Source organism: Eretmochelys imbricata, chromosome 9 (genome assembly GCF_965152235.1).
Source record: "Eretmochelys imbricata isolate rEreImb1 chromosome 9, rEreImb1.hap1, whole genome shotgun sequence".
NCBI classification, from domain to species: Eukaryota; Metazoa; Chordata; order Testudines; family Cheloniidae; genus Eretmochelys; species Eretmochelys imbricata.
In genome coordinates, this window is record NC_135580.1 from 17775977 (window position 1) to 17795903 (window position 19927).

The 19927-nt window shown below is 42.1% G+C and overlaps 1 protein-coding gene across 1 annotated transcript in view; it reads right to left on the reverse strand.

The window, feature by feature from the left end:
* LOC144270210 (uncharacterized) overlaps positions 1 to 19927 on the reverse strand; it is a 286613-nt gene that overhangs the window by 54055 nt on the left and 212631 nt on the right. The window contains exons 8-14 of the mRNA XM_077826532.1: positions 18039 to 18161; positions 15870 to 15992; positions 12332 to 12469; positions 10221 to 10343; positions 9452 to 9574; positions 7487 to 7663; positions 4799 to 4930 (exon numbers count right to left, since the gene is read on the reverse strand). Coding sequence (XP_077682658.1) covers positions 4799 to 4930; positions 7487 to 7663; positions 9452 to 9574; positions 10221 to 10343; positions 12332 to 12469; positions 15870 to 15992; positions 18039 to 18161 — 939 coding nt within the window. The remainder of the gene's footprint in view (positions 1 to 4798; positions 4931 to 7486; positions 7664 to 9451; positions 9575 to 10220; positions 10344 to 12331; positions 12470 to 15869; positions 15993 to 18038; positions 18162 to 19927) is intronic.

Genomic DNA, 19927 nt, shown 5'->3' on the forward strand with positions numbered 1-19927 from the left:
ATTATCAACATTGACTTCAGTGGGATGAGGATTTGGCCAATAACCCAGTTCCATAATTCTGTATTCTTTTTAAGATAGAAAAATATTCCATTGGATTAAATATATGAAAATCCTTTGTAAGTATAGAATGAATATATTATTATTTGTAAAGTGCAGCAGAGAGCCTGGGCCCTGCCTCAGCCAGCTTACAGTTTATGCCTAAGCAACTTTATTACATTATGAATACAGGTAAAACATCCCAATTTGAGAGCCAAAAGACACCACAGTGGCTTACTAACTCTAGCTATGATGCACAGCAAACTAGAAACTATCACAGTTTAATCTTCTTTGTTCTCGTTCCCTCACTATGGCCCAGTCCATGCTAATCCAACTTGCAGCTGATCAGTCCTGGGAACCTGCCCCACTGTCATTAGGACTGCAAAATTTTCTCTCTTCCAGTAACTTGCTGTCACCTATTCTTTCTCCATGACATCATTATGGGTCCATAAGAACCACCACAATGTGAAAACCCCACTGATGAAGGCACAAGCTCTGATTGGCTTTACATAGATGAAGAAAACATGTAGGGTACATCAAGAAATGAGCATTCTACCTATCCATTTGGTTTCTCCTCAACCCTGTGCACCTGCCCCGACAGAGCATGAAAGTTCTTTTACAAGGTGGTAGAGACAAGAAAAAAAGAGAATCTCTTGTAACATCACTTCCATATAAAGGGCACTGGCTTATCAACCAGGTTCAGTTAGAGAATTCTGAGCATTAAAAACTCTGATACTAACAAACAACTCCTATACAGTATAGTAAATAAACCAGAAAATTCATAAAAATAGTCCCAAATCCACCAACACAATAAAAGACTGGGATAGCTTGTCTGGGCTACCATAAAGGGACGCCTGGACAAACCATATTTACTTTCTGTATCAACCCAGACAGCAGTACTCTCTCCCAGAAGAGACCTTTGAAAAAGAGCCAAGAGAGCAATGGACTACACCATAGACCCACTGCAGCACATTAGTATTTTGTGGAAAGTGTATAAAATGAATGGGACTTGATATAAAAACAAACACATAAAGAATGGTTACTCAACTTTCATAAATGTTATTCTTCAAGATTTGTTGCATATGTTCATTTCACAAGGGGTGTGCATGTCTTGTGCACTGGTGCTGGAGAGTTTCTGCTAGCCCTAGAAAAAGTGGTAGCGGTGGCCATGCTGGGCAGCCCAGTCAGTGCCCTAGTTCTCTGAGCTGAGGGTATAAAGGGCAGGGGTACCCTGCTCACCTTTCAGATCCTTTGTATTGGAGCCTTAGATTAAAGGCTCTGATGTGTCATGGAAGGAGGGTGACTGACATAATGGGCGTATGCAACATATCTTGGTGAACAAGAGTTATGAAAGGCAATTAACCATTCTCTCTTCTTTGAGTGATTGCATATATCCATTACACTAAGTGACTCTCACGCAGTTTCAATGGAGGCAGTGCTAGGAGTTTCATCAGAAGAGGAACTGCAGAACTGCTTTCCCTACATTAGCACCTTCCCTTGATGCAGTAGTAATTGCATAATATCTAACAAGGTGTAGACTGTGGACCACGTTGCCATTCTGCAAATGCCCACAATGGGGACATTACTCACAAAGGCCATGGATGTTGAGTGAGCTGAATGTGCAGACAACTTTTCCAGAGGTGTCATAAATATAAAGGGAAGGGTAACCACCTTTCTGTATACAGAGCTATAAAATCCCTCCTGGCCAGAGGCAAAATCCTTTCACCTGTAAAGGGTTAAGAAGCTCAGGTAACCTTGCTGGCACCTGACCCAAAATGACCAATGAGGGGACAAGATACTTTCAAATCTGGAGTGGGGGGGAAAGGTTTTTGTCTGTCTGTGTGATACCTTTGCCGGGAACAGATCAAGGATGCAAGCTCTCCAACTCCTGTAAAGTTAGTAAGTAATCTACCTCGAAAATGCGTTAGGTTTTCTTTGTGTTTTGGCTTGTAAATTCGCTGTGCTGGAGGAAATGTGTATTCCTGTTTTTGTGTCATTTTGTAACTTAAGATTTTGCCTAGAGGGATTCTCTATGTTTTGAATCTGACTGCCTGTACGATTATCTTCCATTCTGATCTTACAGTGTTGTTCTCTTATCTTTTTTTGTTCTTCTAATAAACTTCTGATTTTTAAGAATTTGATTGGGTTTTTTGGGACTTAAAAATCCAAGGGGTTTGTGCTCATCTTGTTTATTCTCAAGCCTCCCCAGGAAAGGGGGTGTAAGGACTTGGGGGGATATTTTGGGGAAATAGGAACTCCAAGTTGTCCTTTCCCCTGGTTCTTTGTTAAAGCACTTGGTGGTGACAGCGTTTTACCTAATCCAAGGGCAAAGACTTCGTGCCCTGGGGAAGTTTTAACCTAAGCTGGTAGAAATAAACTTAGGGGGTCTTTCATGCAGGTCCCCACATCTGTACCCTAGAGTTCAGAGTGGGGAAGGAACCTTGACAAGAGGGGTAACATCCTTGGCACTGTAACACATGACGATGCAAAAAGTTGGTGATCCACTTGGACAGCTGTTGGGCTGTTACAGGTTGCCCCCTCCTTTGTTCTGTGTAGGACATAAATACAGACTTCCAGCCGATTGCTGGTACCAGACAAAGGGGCTTCACTTCTCAGGGACCAGTTTGCGTAATACAGCAGAGATAATGATCTAGACTCGTAGGCATCCCCGATGGAACCCAGTAGGGCCAATGATGGGGCTGGTACAGTACAGGAGATATTTCTCAGCTGTGTAGGCCTCTGGGTTGGTTGGTACTGAGATAGGTCTTTTCCCAGTTGTCATCATGGGTGATAGCTCCAGCACCTACTCTGAGGAAACAGGCAGCCTCATCATGTCCGGCTTGGGAACCAGAATCAGTGGCTCTGCCCTTATTGAGCCAGTAGGGAGTAGTACCAGGAAGTTCTCTCCCTTCAGTACCAGAGTGGCAAGCCTGTGAGGTCAAAGAATCCTGCACCAAGGACCTTGACTATGTGGAAGCCATCCCCTTGTTTGGCTTGGGAGCCTGAGAGGGCTCTGAGCACTTTTGTCTCTTCCAAGAGTGTCTTGACTAAGGGGATCTTTCTCCTTTCTCTGCCTTCTGATAAACCCAGGGGAGCTGTCATAAAAATAAAGGGAAGGATAACCACCTTTCTGTATACAGTGCTATAAAATCCCTCCTGGCAGAGGCAAAATCCTCTTACCTGTAAAGGGTTAAGAAGCTCAAGTAACCTGGCCGCCACCTGACCAAAATGACCAATAAGGGGACAAGATACTTTCAAATTTGGGCGGGTGGGGGGGAGAGAAAAAGCCTTTGTCTGTCTGTGTGATACCTCTGCCCAGGGACAGACCAAGAGAGCAAGCAATCCAACTCCTATAGAGTTAGTAAGTAATCTAGCTAATAAATGCATTAGATTTTCTTTTGTTTTTGGCCTGTGAAATTCGCTGTGCTGGAGGGAATGTGTATGCTTGGTTTTGTGTCTTTTTGTAACTTAAGGTTTTGCCTAGAGGGATTCTCTATGTTTTGAATCTGACTGCCTGTGAGATTATCTTCCATTCTAATTTCACAGAGGTGCTAACCAATTGATTAGCATATTATTCTCAAGCCTCCCCAGGAAAGGGGACGTAAGGCTTGGGGGAATATTTGGGGGGAATAGGAACTCCAAGTGGTCTTTCCCTGATACTTTGTTAAATCACTTGGTGGTGGCAGCATACCCTCCAAGGGCAAAAAGTTTGTGTCTTGGGGAAGTTTTACCCTAAGCTGGTAGAAATAAGCTTAGGGGGTCTTTCATGCAGATCCCCACACTTGTACCCTAAAGTTCAGAGTGGGGAGGGAACCCTGACAGGAGCACTCTCCTTGATGGGGAGGAATTCCTTTAATCGATTGAGGTAGTACCTTTGATGGGCAAAGGGCGGCCTCCATAAGGATGTACCTCAGGCTTTCTTCTCTTGGTTCTTGTCCTGAAGCCTTAGAAAATCGGACGCCTGTCCCCGACATGACCCTCACTCAAGCACTTCAGACAGTGAGAGAAAATGTCTTTCATGGACATTAGTTTGTGAAGCCAGAGTACCTTAGCAAATACTCCTCTGATATCAGGAGATGTCCACTAATTTATGAAGAAAGAAAGAAAGAAAGAAAGAAAGAAAGAAAGAAAGAAAGAAAGACTGACTCGAGGACACAAAAATGAGTACTACTAACCAGCAAAAAATACTAAATGCACATTCCCAGAGGAACAACTGACAGAGTGCTTTAACCACAGACCATGTAAGAAGAATCTGAAGGTTGGGCAGGTGGGGTTCTGCCCTTTATACCCTGATCTTGGAACATGAGGAGCACAAGGGTGTAAGCCTGGCCTCCCCTATGGGCACCGCTAAGGAAAACTCCCTGGTACTGGTGCACCAAGTGTGCAATGCTTTCTGTAATGGACATATGCAATTACTCGAAAACAAACAAGGGATATTGTACTGATTGCACTTCACTGGACTGGGTGTGGCAATACTTCACAATTCTAAGTTTCCTGATGAATAATTCAGGGTTCCTCTTTTATATTTTAGGCTTAATGTGTCACATAGGACATGGGGGCCTATCAGGTTAAGATGCTGCTGTGTCTGCCTCACCTGTAATTAAATGTTGCAAATGTGATCTTTCAGTGAGGCCATTCTATTCCTTAAACAGCTTTTCAGCTCAAAAGCAAAGAGCAGATTGTTTCCGCTTCTTATGGATTTGCCAGGCCAGGACAAGGACCCCATTAACTGTAGGATGTTGTCCAAACATACAGTACTTACTTTCATTGCATATCATTCCAGTCCACCCCGGTGAACAGATGCAGCCACTGTTTTCACTGTTACATTTGCCTCCATTTATACAATCATCACAGCTCAGGCTACAATCATTGCCAAAGGTGTTATCCAGGCAAACTGAAATGGAAAAGGACAGAAGGCTCAGTGAGCACAGGAACATGATCCTTCGACTAATAAGTTTAACTTGTTCACTATCATTCCAAACACACACTGTAAAGAAGGAAATCCATGGAGCATTGTCAATCTAAAGAAAGCAGGACTGGTGTTGTTGATGGATCTTCCCAAATGTCAACGTGTTTTGTCTTGACAAGAAGTGCCAATGAGAGTCCTCAAGTTTAAACATTATGGGGTTTTGCTGGCAGGGCATTCTTGATGAAGGGCTCTCAACACTGGAAATCATCTCCCGCACTGCCCAACCAGAGTCCAAGTCTGTTGCTCTTCATGATACAATGTAAGCCCCAGAGATGTGGAGGAGGTTCTGAAGTTCCCCTCTTAAAACTCTGTAGCCTAACAAAGGAAAGTTGGGCTCCCTGTCTCTCATCCTTCATGATACTGTAAATCCCTGCCAGAAAGGTCTTAAGAAAATACTTCTGAAGAGCAAATATTTTTGTCTTTAGGAGGATCAGATTGCACCACCTACTACATATTTTCAACAGGATTTCTTGAGAGAGGATATCCATTGCCACCTCTCCAAATCCCTCTTTTCACATTACAGCAGCTGGAAGCTATCCTATATATTGTCAACATACTCACTATATATTCCAAGAGCAAAGTTTAAATTATTCTAGGAAAGTTTATCATCTCCTTTTTCGGTTGTGATTATGAGTAAGCATTTTATTTACAAGAAAATATACTTGTTTTTTTCTCTCTCTCTCTCTTTCACACACATACACAGCCCCTTCAAATCCACACACACATGCAAGTACAAGCTTGCCTGCTACATAGTCTTTGTCGTAGGCTGAGGGGAAAAAACTTGCCCCTGGTTGAAATATCTGCTTTATATTACTAGCATAGCCATTTAATCAGCCTGTCCTCTCAGGGGGTTTGAGGCACATGACAGGAGTCTTTTTTGGATGGGGATTTCGATGAGTGTTTAAAATGAAGTTGGCAGGATCCTTCAGCTAATATTAAGTCAGTGGGTTGCTTGTTTTTCATCTGTTATTTTATATGTAAGGTCAGATTTTCTAAGCCAATCAATACCCAACAGCTTCCACTGAGGAACCTGAGTAGGTGGTCAGATTTTCAAACATGTTCAGAATTCAGGAGCTGTCTCTTAGAACAATTTTGAAAAATCAGACCTAAATATCAGTATGCAAAGTGCCATTGAAAAGGTTACCGTGTTTACTTTAAAAATGAAGTAAAAGCCACTAGACCTATAGTACAGGCTAACAGCTTGCAAGAGGACATGTTTTGACAGGCTGTTTTGTTAAAATATAGAGCACAGCACAAAAAGACTTTTAAAACTAGGAAGAAATAATTTCACATTTGAGAATTTTAAAAAATTGTAAACTTTTAAAAGATATTTTCTTCCTTCTATCACTGCCATCTTTAAGGCATTGGAGCAGCCAGTCTTGGCACCGTACATCAGCTTTGGGAAAAGTGCAGCAGCTCAGATACCAAGTTACAACCCCCCAAAAAGACATAGGTCCAATAGTGGAAAAAAACACCAACACTGGGCAATCAATATTAGACTTTGGTGCTTATGCTGTTAATTTTTCATGAGGCTACATTGCTTGCCAATTTACCCATTGGTTGTCAGTCTCACAATATCTTGCTGTGGATGACTGGCTGCTGCTTTACTCTTTCTTCCAGTGTGTCTGCTTTCGTTTAAATGCAAATTACACATCACATATTTTTTGGAAGTTTTATCTTTTTTATATAAATAAAAGTTAATTGATTAAAGCCAGGACTAGCCCCTGGCTGTGGAGCAAAGTCCCTCTGAAGTGTAATTAGACATTGCAATTACAAAACCGATACCATACAAAATAAATAAAAAAAAATCTGTCCTCTCACTCTGAGCAAGTAATACTTCCACCAAAAAGAAAGCATAGTGCTTTTGAGTCTATGTTATAATGACCAAGCCTTCTTATTTGGCGGGAACAACATGGATGTTGAGTCAGGTAATTTCCAGGTTGGAGACACAATTGTTCAGGCACATACATGGCATGGCAGGTGTACATTTTCTAAGGTTATACACACACTGACTATTCAAGTTTATGACCAGTTCAATACCATCGTTCCTTTCACATATGCTGCACAAAATATTCAGCCGTTATAGTTCTATATCTAGATTTTCTGTGAGGTTGGAGTTCAGCAGCGCTGCCACTGCAGAGAATACTGCCCCTTTCTGACGTAACAGTCTATGGGCTATGGGCAATTGTGTTCCCCACACAGTCATTCTGACAGAAGACGCCCTCAGCCTTCAGAATGACTCAGGGAGCCTGTCTCTGGCTGGCACACTTCTTTCCAACATCCTCTGAAGGCAAAAAACTCTGCAGAATTTGGCCCTGTCTTTTTGTCTGGCCTCATGACAGCTCCAGTCTTCCTGGCTCTGTTCATTCTCTCCTCAAGATCTCTTTCCCACCCTAGAGAATCTTCACCCTTCACAAAGCTGCTGGCTATGGCCACCATGTGTTTCCTCTCCTAAAAACTACAATCTTTTCATTTACTTACCAACTTTATGCATGAGAGTAAGTTCTCCTCGTACATCTTTGTCCTCATCCTCATAGAAGGTGCCTAGTGTGGCAGCATAACGAAGCAGCTGAGGAGGTCTTCTGAACCGAAGGCCTGGAATCCTAGCGATCTCCAGTTTCTCTTCTTCCTCCTCCTCCAGCTCATCATCATCTAATGCTAAGAAGACAGAGCCAACTTCAGAGCTTCATCTTACCACTCTGGTGTTCAGTCCTCCTTTTACAGCTTTTTATGTGTTAGATTTTTTAAGTCAGACCAATATTATTTAAAAATGTACAGTACATAAAATAGTCACACTTGATCTGTTTTTATTATCTATATGAATAAATAGAGTACATATTAGCAGGAAAATGAGGAAAGAACAACTAAGCCTCATCTAAAACCCTAGATCTAAACTCTGAATCTGGGGTTGGACAAGTCTGCAGCTCAGATCAACAGTTTGATCTAAGTTAAACTTGTTATGTTTACAATGTGATCAAAATACTCACAAATTTGGGGGAGGGAAGGGGCAGGCAGCAAGGGGATGGGGCATGTAATTCCAGGTTTGAACTTTAGCATGTTCAAATTTGGCTCAATATAGGGTATATCTACATTGCAATCAAAGTGTGACTGCAGCACATTAGACATACCCAAACTAATTTTGATCTAGTTCAGGGATCGGCAACCTTTGGCCCGCGGCCCGCCAGGGTAAGCCCCCTGGCAGGCCGGGCCAGTTTGCTTACCTGCCGCATCCGCAGGTTTGGCTGATCACAGCTCCCACGGGCTGCGGTTCGCCGCTCTAGGCCAATGGGGGCTGCAGGAAGCGGCGGCCAGCACGCCCATCGGCCCGCGCCACTTCCCACAGCTCCCATTGGCCTGGAGCAGTGAACCGCAGCCAGTGGGAGCTGCAATCGGCCGAACCTGCAGACACAGCAGGTAAAGAAACCAGCCCGGCCAGCCAGGAGGCTTACCCTGGCGTGCTGCGGCCAAAGGTTGCCAATCCCTGATCTAGTTAGTTTGAATAACAATAGCTGTAAAGATGGGAAGCGTGGGCAGCAGCACAAGCTCACCCCTCAGGGATGAGGTAGGGCTCAGTGAGGCTTGTACAGACCAGTCTGCTGCCTGTGTTGCTGTGGCTTCACTGCTATTCTTACTTGAGCTAACTAGATTAAAGCTAGCTTGGGTCTGATTACACATGCTACGGTCCCAACTCTGACTGCACTGTAGACATACCCTATATTGGACCAAATGCTGAAGTTCAAATCTGGAATTACATGCCCCATCCCCTTATTGCCTGCCCCTTTCCTCCCCCAAATTTGAAAGTATTTTGATCATACTGTAAACATAACAAGTTTGAATTTAGATCTGCTGCTCAATTTACAGATTTTTGTTTTGGGCCTGGCTCTAAAACACATGAAAAGCTGAAAATTCAGCACTACAAGAATATACAATTAGCTGCTTGTTTCAGCTGGATAAAAATATCAAGCTCCCCACCATAGTTTAGTCAATGATTAAACTAGATTATTAAATGAGAAGTCATTGGACCAAACTCTGTCCTAGTTACATTGGTAGAAATCCAGAGTCACTCCATTGACTTCAGTGGGGATATTCTGGATTTGCACTGGTTTAACAGAGCAGAATTTGAGTCTCTGTATTTTTTATGTGATGCCTATCTTCTTAATGTAATTGAAATGAGCAATATTAACTTGTCAAAATAAAATACGTTGAGATTTTGAGAGCAGTGCAGTAAATTTAGCCACACATCTTCCATTAATCTGATGGCCAAGCCACTATTTTGAGTGCTCACATTGGACCTACATGCTTTATATGGCTTGCCTTCACTACCTTTAAGGTATCTCAAGTTGGGCACCCAAAAATCTCTAGTCTCTTTTAGAAATCTGGACTCTAAAGTCAGGTTCTAAATCAGAGAGAAGTGTTTAATTGTCTTCAAGCTTTACAATAACTTACAGATGCAGGAATGTCTATTGAGATTAAGTCTGTAGCCTTCTCTACACATGCACTCGTATGACCCCAGAGAATTAACACAGATATGCTCACAGCTGGCATTGTCAGCAAGACACTCATCCACATCTGGAAAACAAATATTAATGGTAACTGGTAAATGGTAACAGGTAGTGACAGGTAAACTAGTTTGGATAAAGCAAGAGCCTACCTGAATCTTTGTCCAAAATTTAAAACTCATTCTGGAGATCTGGAAAATGTTGTTTAATTGTTTTCCCATTCCAATGGACCTTTGTGCTCCCCAGTTCCCACCATAAGTGCATGAGGGAAGAGGCTATTCTTGCCATGTTTATGGCTCAGCTAGAAGCCCCATAAAAACAGCACAACTGGGTAGGTCCAAGAATCTGGACATGCATCCCAGCTTCTAGGGTTTAGCCAAATATTGGGGTTCACACTTCATGTAAGATTACTAAGGCAATCATCTTTTATGACATGTCCATGTATCATGTGTATGGGGGAATGGGAAAAAAGTCTCCTTCTACACTGACTCATCTCTTCTGCTCCTGTATAGGGGCCTGTCTGTATACAATCCTGAGTCATGACTGCACCCCACTGTTATAAAATGGAAACAGTGCTAAAATCCTATCAACAAAGCAGTATTTGTTGCCATGCTCTCTTAGCAGGGAAATTGCTAAGAAATGCTAGAAGAAGCTTCAAAATCTTTTTTCCTTTTGTGCTCTGAGTCAGCTTCAGCCATCAGTGTTAAGACGTTTACCATCACATACGCAGCCATTGGCATTAAGCCGGAACCCTGCCTTGCAGCTGCACTCATGGCCTCCGATGTAGTTGATGCAGAACTGGGAACAGCAGGCCTCGCTGGACTCACATTCATCCAGGTCTGAAGGGAGAAAGCAGGGGTTCAGTTAGGCTTCCTGGTGGCAATTCAAACACCGGTTGTGCTGAACAGACTCAGGAAATGAATCTATTTTAAAAGACTGTCATTAATGCACTGTCGGTCATTTTAGCCTTCACAGTTTTGTAATTTAGATAGGAAAGAAATGTACTTCAGTGGCCAGGTTTGTGTGTCTTATTTATCACCTCCCCCATCTCAATTTTTTTTAAATCTTCAGACAGGACTGTCTACAAGAACACTGCCACATATTAAGAACAGGTGTTGCCTACATTTTGTAGCAGGGGGACTTATTCTGCATTTGTACAGCATCTAGAACTGGTCTAGGACTGGCATCCTGGTCCATGACAGGGGGCTCCTATGTGTTACCAAAAGACCAATAAAACAACAACTCAATCACCCTAGCATATAACTAGCATCTCTTCACTAGTAATTAATCTACAGCGGATCATTTTTCATATGAATATTTGAATCCTCAGGCCTGTTATGACATAAAATAGACAGCAGTGAACAGAAACCTCCGATTCAACAAAGCATTCTCAGACAAGAAGAAGATACATATTTATAAGCAATTTAACTTTTTGATACTCAACTTGCCACCATTTCATTCTGTCTTGTATAAGCAGGGAAATTTACGTGGTCAAAAACTGTTGTCCTGATTAACGGAAACAAGAATCAAGCTGCTATCTTTTAACAGCAGGCTCTCAGCTGATCTCAGCTCTTTTAGTGTTTTGAGCTATTAAGTGGCGATTCAAGAGGTAGCCTGTCAACGCTGAGTTCGCAAAATGCTTTTGACCATTAACTGGATGAGCAGCCACAGATGTGAAAAGTCAGTGTCTCAATTAACCTTGGAACGGGCACCAACATTATTAGGAAATGTACACACCAGAGAGTGGAGAAAGAAAATGTAATCAATCAATTAAAGCTAGAGGTCAGCACAAAATTGATTAAAGCAGATTATTTGAACAAGGAGTATTCCTTTTCCTGCAAATGTCACAAGCAAAGCTGCCCAGCAATATTTCAGATGATATCTTGTTTCCTAGTTCTATTAAAAGTTCACTGTGTACTTTGAAACATGCAGCTTGCAGCCAATGAAAAAAATGTTTGCTGTCAGAACACCTTTTCACTTCCTCAGCTCTGTTGAAATCTTCATATATGCTCTCACCTCACCTTCACCTTGACCATGATAACTTTCTTCTTTATGAGTACTCCATTAGCCCATCTCTAGGCTTCAGCATGTGCAGAATGCTGCTGCCTGTCTTATACACACACAAGAAACAAGGCTACATAATCCCATTGTTAACCCAACTGGCTCCCAGTTCATTTCAGGATCCAGTCCAGAATTGACCCTCTTGTTTTAAAAATTGTCCATTATCAGCCTCTCTCACAGATCTCCACATTTTTCTTTCTACTCATCTAATATTTCCCTGCTTTCACATCCCATGGGAAATTTCTCACATAGTAGGAGGTGTAATCTTGGCAATGGATGAGCATGATAGGAGCTGAAGAACTTCTCTACCGCAAAGTGGACTCCAGGTGGGTGCACAACACTTTTGAAAATTAGTCCAATGTGCACAACTAAAGGTAATCATCTGCTGGTTGGCCTTGGAATACGGAAAACCTTGGAAAAAGGAACTTTAATCCCTGAGGAAACAAATTTGGGCTGTAAACAATTTGGTCATCTTGACAACAATTTCATGGAGGTGTCATTTTTCAATGCAGGTAGAAGCATTAAGTAATAATCCCACCAAACCCTCAATAGGCCACGTCGAAATATTGAATGGGAAGTTTAGACAAGCTCCAGTTTACTGAAATACCAAAAGGAAGGACAAGAGGAAGGGGAAAAAACAGACACTTCCAAAAGCGAAAGCTTTATTCTAGGCTTCCCCTTACACATCCTTCTCCCTTTCTGTTCTGATGGACCATGTGTTCCCCCTCCCCTCTTTGAAAGAGATGCAGCATTTACCATATATTACCTATGCATGTTTTCCCATCCAAATCAAGGAGATATCCCTGGTTGCAAGAACAGTGAGGCCCACCAGGCGAGTGCTCGCAGTGATGAGAACAACCGCCATTGTTGCTTTCGCAGCTATTGACAATTTCCATTTCGATGCCTTCCAGAGAAATGATCAAAAGAATATTAATAAGTAAGCACAGGAGGAGAGTAATTGGAGAATAGCCATCAATACAATATGTCCATACACTGATTGCTGGGAAGCTAAACACTGCAGTAGAAAATATAAACTCTCCCACGCAGAGGTTAGAAGAGCATGTTGTGGGCTACTCAACAACGTTCCATTGTATCATATTCACCTTTGTGCTGAATAACTTGGTGCTGGCCCACAGTTACAGCAAAGTGTCTATTGCACTAGTGTACACAAAATATATATCCCCGGGTGCACTTTACATAGTCTTTGAACAAGGACAGTGAGCTTGCACACTAGAAGAAGAGATTGTAAGCATTCTAGGAAGCATGAGAATTGGACAGAGCGCTCACCAAGGCTGGGTTTTGCATTGTTCATTTCAAACAGGGTGCTCCTGCAAAAGCAGGCAGGCGGGGAATAAGTTTTCAAATTATTACAACAGGTATTTTCATGTTCGTATTCATGTAGAATACCATAGCTCAGGAATGTAGCCCCAGACGTCCTACTAACCAGGAATGCGTGAAACATGCTGTCCTAGCACTCTTTGGTACATGAGAGATATTTGAAAGGAGGTGCACAGCAGCTGGAGTTTTCAGAAGGAATTCAGATTTATTTCTCCAGGATTTGTCCTGGGGGCTACAAGATTACATAGACTGCAGCTACACTGCCTCAATGCCTTCACCCTGCCATGACCCAGGCATCACTCTCAGCCTCTCTCTCAGTTTTCTTTCAGGCACCTTGTGGCTGCATAACACGACGAGAGAACATGGATATGGACTATGGTCCCCAACAAGGTTTTCCCCAGGCCCCTGTAGAAGGGCTCATATGGGACAGGAAGTTCCTTACATCCTCATTCCCACTATGCCCTTCATTTGCACACCTGTAGAATGAAGGTGAATCATAATTCACCACTCTCAGTATACAGCCAGATTGCATCTTTTAAGCCTGGTCCCATTTTCAGGGTGATCCAATTTGCAACACCCCAGGAGGAGCACTGGAAAGCACTGTGTCTTAAGGAGCTGCCGTGCCTGCTGGAGCATTTCAGCACATAGAAAGAGTGTGTTTGCTGTTAGAGCCTGTACAAAGGTGCAGCTTATACTTGCCTCTGTGGCCAGCCATGTCAGCTGGTTGGTGTGTATATGTGGCTGTGTAATGGTGCCTATACTTTGCCCCTTCTTGCACCACTACCTGAGCAGTCCCTATGCCCAGAAGATCAGGGACTGCAGTACTGGCTGGTGCAGGTGGGAGGGGACAGAGAGAGAGAAGGCCATATATGGCAACAAAAATGATTGGGGTATAGAATGGCTTCTGTATGAGGAGAGATTAATAAGACTGGGACTTTTCAGCTTGGAAAAGAGGCGACTAAGGGGGGATATGATAAAGGTCTATAAAATCATGAGTGCTATAGAGAAAGTACATAAGGAAGTGTTATTTACTCCTTCTCATAATACAAGAACAAGGGGCCACCAAATGAAATTAATAGGTAGCAGGTTTAAAACAAACACAAGAAAGTATTTTTTCATGCAACGCACTATCAACCTCTGGAACTCCTTGCCAGACGGTTTGTGAAGGCCAATACTATAATGGGGTTCAAAAGGGAGCTAGATAGGTTCTTGGAAGATAGGTCCATCAATGGCTATTAGCCAGGATGGGCAGGAATGGTGTCCCTAGCCTCTGTTTGCCAGAAACTGGGACTGGGTGACAGGGTATGGATCACTTGATGATAACTGTCTGTTCATTCCCTTTGGGGCACCTTCCATTGGCCACTGTCAGAGGACTGGATACCGGGCTTGATGGACCTTTGGTCTGACCCAGTATGGCCTTTCTTATGTTATTATAGTAAGAAGTATGACTGTTTATTCAGAGAGAGGAATGATGGTTGAGGGAGGGAGGGGTTCCCTGGGACTCATGAGACCTGGATTCCATTCCTTGCTCCATTTACTGTGTCACCTTGGACAAGTCATTTCAATGGGTGTTAAGCACCTAAATACCTTTGAAAATTTGGGCCTTAGTCTCTCTGTGCCTCAGTTCTCAATCTGTAAAATGGGGATTAATAGCACTGCCTGGTCCTACAGGGGTGTTGTGAGGATAAATACATTAAAGACTGAGGTGCTCAGATAACATGGTAGTGGTGGCCATGTAAGTACCTAAAACAGATTCAGAATATTTTTTTTAAAAAAAATTCTTAATGTTGTATACAAAGCGTGCATAATTCTGCCTCACAAAGATTTGTCAGTTAATAAGAAAAATCTTTGCATAAAACAAGAATGAACCCGAGTGGTCTAGACCCCTTATACTGCTCACATAAGATAATTTTCTGTGTATCAATAGCATCTCTTTTTGCTATTGTGAAATGCATTGTTCCTCATTTGGATCTCAAATAGCTTTCCAGTCCCTCTCAAATACTTTGTTTTGATAATAATTGGACATTTAGTTTTATTTGTATGATTTGAAATTGCTTTTTCCCCCTCATTAAAACATTTCATAGAATAATCCCCACGCCCCTTAAACATTGTATTCACCTCTAGTACGCAGTGTATGTGGGAAATTCTGCTGAAAACCTCTGCCCAGCATCATTAGATTGAACAGTTACTGCCTGCCTCTTCATTAAAACAGGTCATGCTTTTGTCTACTACAGCATTCCAGAGAGCTTACACCAGACCCATAAAAAACACAAACTTTTCCAGCCCATCTCCTTTATTAATCTAAAATCTACCCCTTAGGTTAGCCTGAGGATCACTTATCACAGGGAGCAAGTTACTGGTTTGTTAAGTAGGGGATGTTTAAGAGAGCCAGCTGTGAAGCATTTAAACATTGATTGAGGAAGAACGACTGGGAATTTAATAGCCTTGGAAGTCTTAGTTCCTATTTTCATCATCATAGATCTTGCTTTTTTACTCAATACGCTTTTCTAAATGTCAGGGGAGTCCTGAGTAAATCCAGAGAGATGACGAGCATGTCAGGCTCCCATGTGGGTTTTCCCTTTGCAGCAGGTACATGGCATGAGAAAAAGGAGGGTGAGAATGAATAAATTTCATCTAACATCAGTAAAATGCATAGGTGTCTTTGGGTAACTCCAGAATTACACTCGCCATATAATTCATTACCTTTTGAAGATAAACCAGCGGGGCTGTTTGCCCTTTGAAACCAAGGGGGCTGTTTGTAGTGGAGTAATGGTTGAAATACATGCTCAAGAATATATAAATTTGCAAAATGGCAGCAGCGTTTCTGATGAAGGCAAGAATATTCACCTTGCATTTTTGCATCCTTTTTTATTCCTGGGAGTTCTAATCTGATTGCATTAAAACTGAAGTACTGCATTATCCAGGTAAGATCACCTGAAATGTGTTGCTGTAAAACTTTCACTTACGGTAGCACTGCTTTCCATCAGCCCCCAGCTCAAAGCCAGGATTACAAATACAGGTGAAGGACCCTAGGGTGTTCACACAACGATGAGCACACCTGGCTGTCTCTTCTGCACACTCATCAATGTCTGCAAAACAAAGAGATCAGCAATGAGATCAGTTGGGAGATTTTAAAGAAGTTATACCCTTCCACGCTCATATAAACAAAAGTCTTCAGAAGTGTCCATTGAAATAATGTCTTATGGTTAGTAGACAAGGCAGCACCTAGCAATTCCACAAACACTGAAGCCACAACACCCTCCTTCAAAATAATACTTTACATGTATACTGTCACATTTCACCTGAGGCTGTCATCACTAGACCACACTCCTCATACTCATTACTTTTAAACCAATGGTAAAAGAGAGACCTGATTATCTATACTACTCGGACAGTGTCAAATCGTTTTGGATACATCCTGAATGGTACATCCTCCCAACAAGATTTCTGCATGGGATGGTGCCATGGAGACCAGCACCCACTCTGCTGCACCACCCCTGAGCTTCCTCCATACATCATATGTCTACACTGCAACCAGGGGCCATGATTGCGGCACACACAGACATACCTGAGCTAGCTTTAATCTAGCTAGCATAAGTACCAAAAGCAGCGAAGCCAGGGCAGCACAGGCTTCAGTGCAGGCCATAGGAACCCATCTGGGATCCTGGGTACTTATGCGGGGCAGCTAGTACAAGCTAAAGTCCATGTTGTGGTGGCTTCTATGCTATTGGTACTCACACTAGCTAGATTAAAGCTAGCTCAGGTATGCCTATACATGCTGCAATCACATCTCTGATTGCAGAGTAGACATATCCACAAAGTTGAGTTAAGTGATAGCTACACTGATCAAAGGAGGGGCACTCCAAGTCTTCCCTGTGAAAAGGGGAAAGAGATGCACATGGAACAGGGTCCTCTACAAACAGATCAAAGTGCTCTGACCCATCATCATTGTAATGAACCATCTGAACTCTGCAAATTAAGTGTCAGTACAGAAGAATATAGTTCAGCACAGCTGGAAAACCCAAAGGAGCAGGAGGAGGATCGCTTTCAAGAACAGGATAATGAACAAGATTCCTCATGCTAAAAAGCCAAGTACTGACCTTGTAGAGCATAACTGCACAAGAACAAAAACTAAGAAGCTCAGATTTCTTTCTAAGTTTACATTTCTGGCTATTTCATTTTAATTTTCCCAAGGTACATTTTGTAATTAGCCAAGCATGCTGGGGTAAGGAGATGTTCTGCGCTCCTCACCAAGACCCTTTTATGGCACAGCAGCATGTAACATTATGCATGTGATCAGTGCCTTCGCAAGAGTGGGGCCCAGGGCTGTACAGAAACCATTTGCTACTTTGTGGAAGTTTTCAGGGTGAAATATTTGGCAGCTTCCCTGACGTTGTCACAGTGTAAAGCTTGCCAAGATTTTATTCAGATTCATTAATTAGCTGTCACTTTGCAAGCTGGAGATTTTGGCAAGATTATGTGAATTTTCAAAGGAACCTCAGGGAGCTCATTGATTTAGGCACCTAACTACCTTAGATTTTTCTCAAAATCCACTGGAAACCTATCTTTTTTATATTTGGAATTCTTAGCCTTAGTGATTTCTCTCCACAAAGTGGTTTCTCTATTAATATGAAAGTAGTTCCCTGGCTGAAAATCCTTTTGAATTCTAAATAGGTTGTCACTGACCTAGATCAGAGTGTTATCTGAACCAATTTTCCTATATCTTCATCTGGGGCACTATTTCATAAGGGACATCATGTGCATAATGCCAGATTACCCATAGATCCTCATCCAATTAACAGTAAATACAATTTCTTAACAGATTAAAATGCATAACTGTCATTATTAAAACGACCTTCAGAGGTCTAGGGATAGTCAAAAAATAAAATAGAACTGCTGTTTTGTATCACACATCCATATGTGCAAGTGAATGCACATGGGTCTTTGTGAAAATATTATTTTATATACACACATATATTTATATAAGGTGTGCACATGTGAAAAATATTATATTCTATACACACGGTACATACACACAAACACAAGTTACTCATTTCCATTACAAGTGCAGTTACACTGAAACTCCAAATAATGCCCTTCTTCCCCATTAATTAGTCTTTTTTGCAGCTTCTTACCTCCACAGGACTTTTTGTCTGCAGAAAGATAGTACCCAGGATGGCACTCACACTTTGCAAGTCCTCTCTCGTTTTGACAGATGTGTGAGCATCCTCCGTTCCCACTTGCGCAGGGGTCCATCACTGAAAGCAATTAAATTTACTGTCAACTTAAAGGTCATGCTTTTGTCTGAAAATGGTTTTACCTTCCACTGTTGCAAGATTACTGTAACTGAGGGTATGTCTACACTGCAATTAAACACCTATGGCTGGCCTGTGTCAGCTGACTCTGGCTCATAGGGCTTGGACTGCAGCGCTGTTTAATTGCAGTGTAGACATTAAGGCTCAGGCTGAAGCCTGGGCTCTGGGACCCTGCGAGAGGGATAGGGTCCCAGGGCATGGACACCAGCCCAAGCCCCTATGTCTATACCACAATTAATCAGCCCTGTAGCCTGAGCACTGCAAGCTGAGTCAGCTCACATGGGCCAGCTACAGGTATTTCATTGCAGTGTAGACACACATGAATGTAGACATTTACTGAAAGATTAAAGAGGAAAAAATATTTGACAGCACTTTGTTTATAGTTACATTCACCGTTTCATTATACTCCCTTTCCTCTGTTTGTGTGCATCTTTCATACAGCAATGAGAACAGAAAAAACATTTACAAAAAGATACTGCCTTTAGTCCTCTGCCTTTTTTGGTTGATATCTGACATCTGAACAGGCACTTGGCCAATGACATGACAAAGTAGTGGGCTGAAAGAGGCAGATGATATATAGCAGTCGAGGAACTTTTAATGATGGTGTAAAATACACTCAAGTAACTCATGTAAATGATTATTTCAAAACAAGCAAACAAGATCCTAACACAACTGGGACTAGATTCCTTCCAGCCTTGAGAAACAGGGAACCCACAGTACTAAATTGGCACCTTCCCTATTGTTCTATAATTACTAGGCATTGTCTATCCATTGCTGATGAACTGCTGCCCTCAGTGGCTGGCTAACCCTAATCAGCCCCAATGGTGTCAGAGAGTAAACCTTTACAGTTGTTTGCACTGCAGTAATAGAATTCACAAATTAGGGGCCTGATCAGACTTCCATTTAACTCAATGACTGTTTTGCCCTACTATTTTGGAGACCAGTTGCCCACTCTCCCCTGCTAACGGTCTCATCATTTGGTTCATCTTGATTAACAGGAATGTTATATATTCAGCCACACAATAGGCCATGCTGACACCAGAACAGGCATAGAAGAAAAACCTCGCTCCAAATCTTCCACTGAAATGCCATCAAGAATTCAGTTCAGATTGACTCTGTGCAGAACAGAAATTGTACATAAAGTTGGATGGCCAAATCCTCAGGCAAAAGTCACTGCAAACATGCTGAGTTGGAAATGAGTAGAACTGCAGGATTTACTCCTTAGTCTTTATATATAGTGTACTGCAGAATAGAAACAATATACAGCTGACTTTTTGACGGGAGTTTTGGCTGAGTAAGGACACAAGATTTTGCCCCAATCACCTATGACATATGCAAGTGTATAGTGCAGGTTATCATTGCCTTGAGAACTGATGAACTAGTTAACATATGCAAAAGAAGGAAAAAAACCCCAGGGTAGTATGATTGTTCTATTTGAACAGCAGCTAGCACAATGGGGTTCTGGACTAGGACTACGTGCTGCAGTAATACAAATAATAAATGATTGTCAGACAATTTGGTTTAATATCCTGAAGAGGACAGATGAATCAGAATGTGATTACTGATAACAAAAACTAAAAATGGACAAAGACTATACCTTATGCTGAGTCATAAATTACTACACAAACCATAATTAGGTATGTCTTAAAGAGCAATTAAATGTTACGGTTTAAATGATTTTAAGTTCCTACTTTAACTCAAACCAGCAT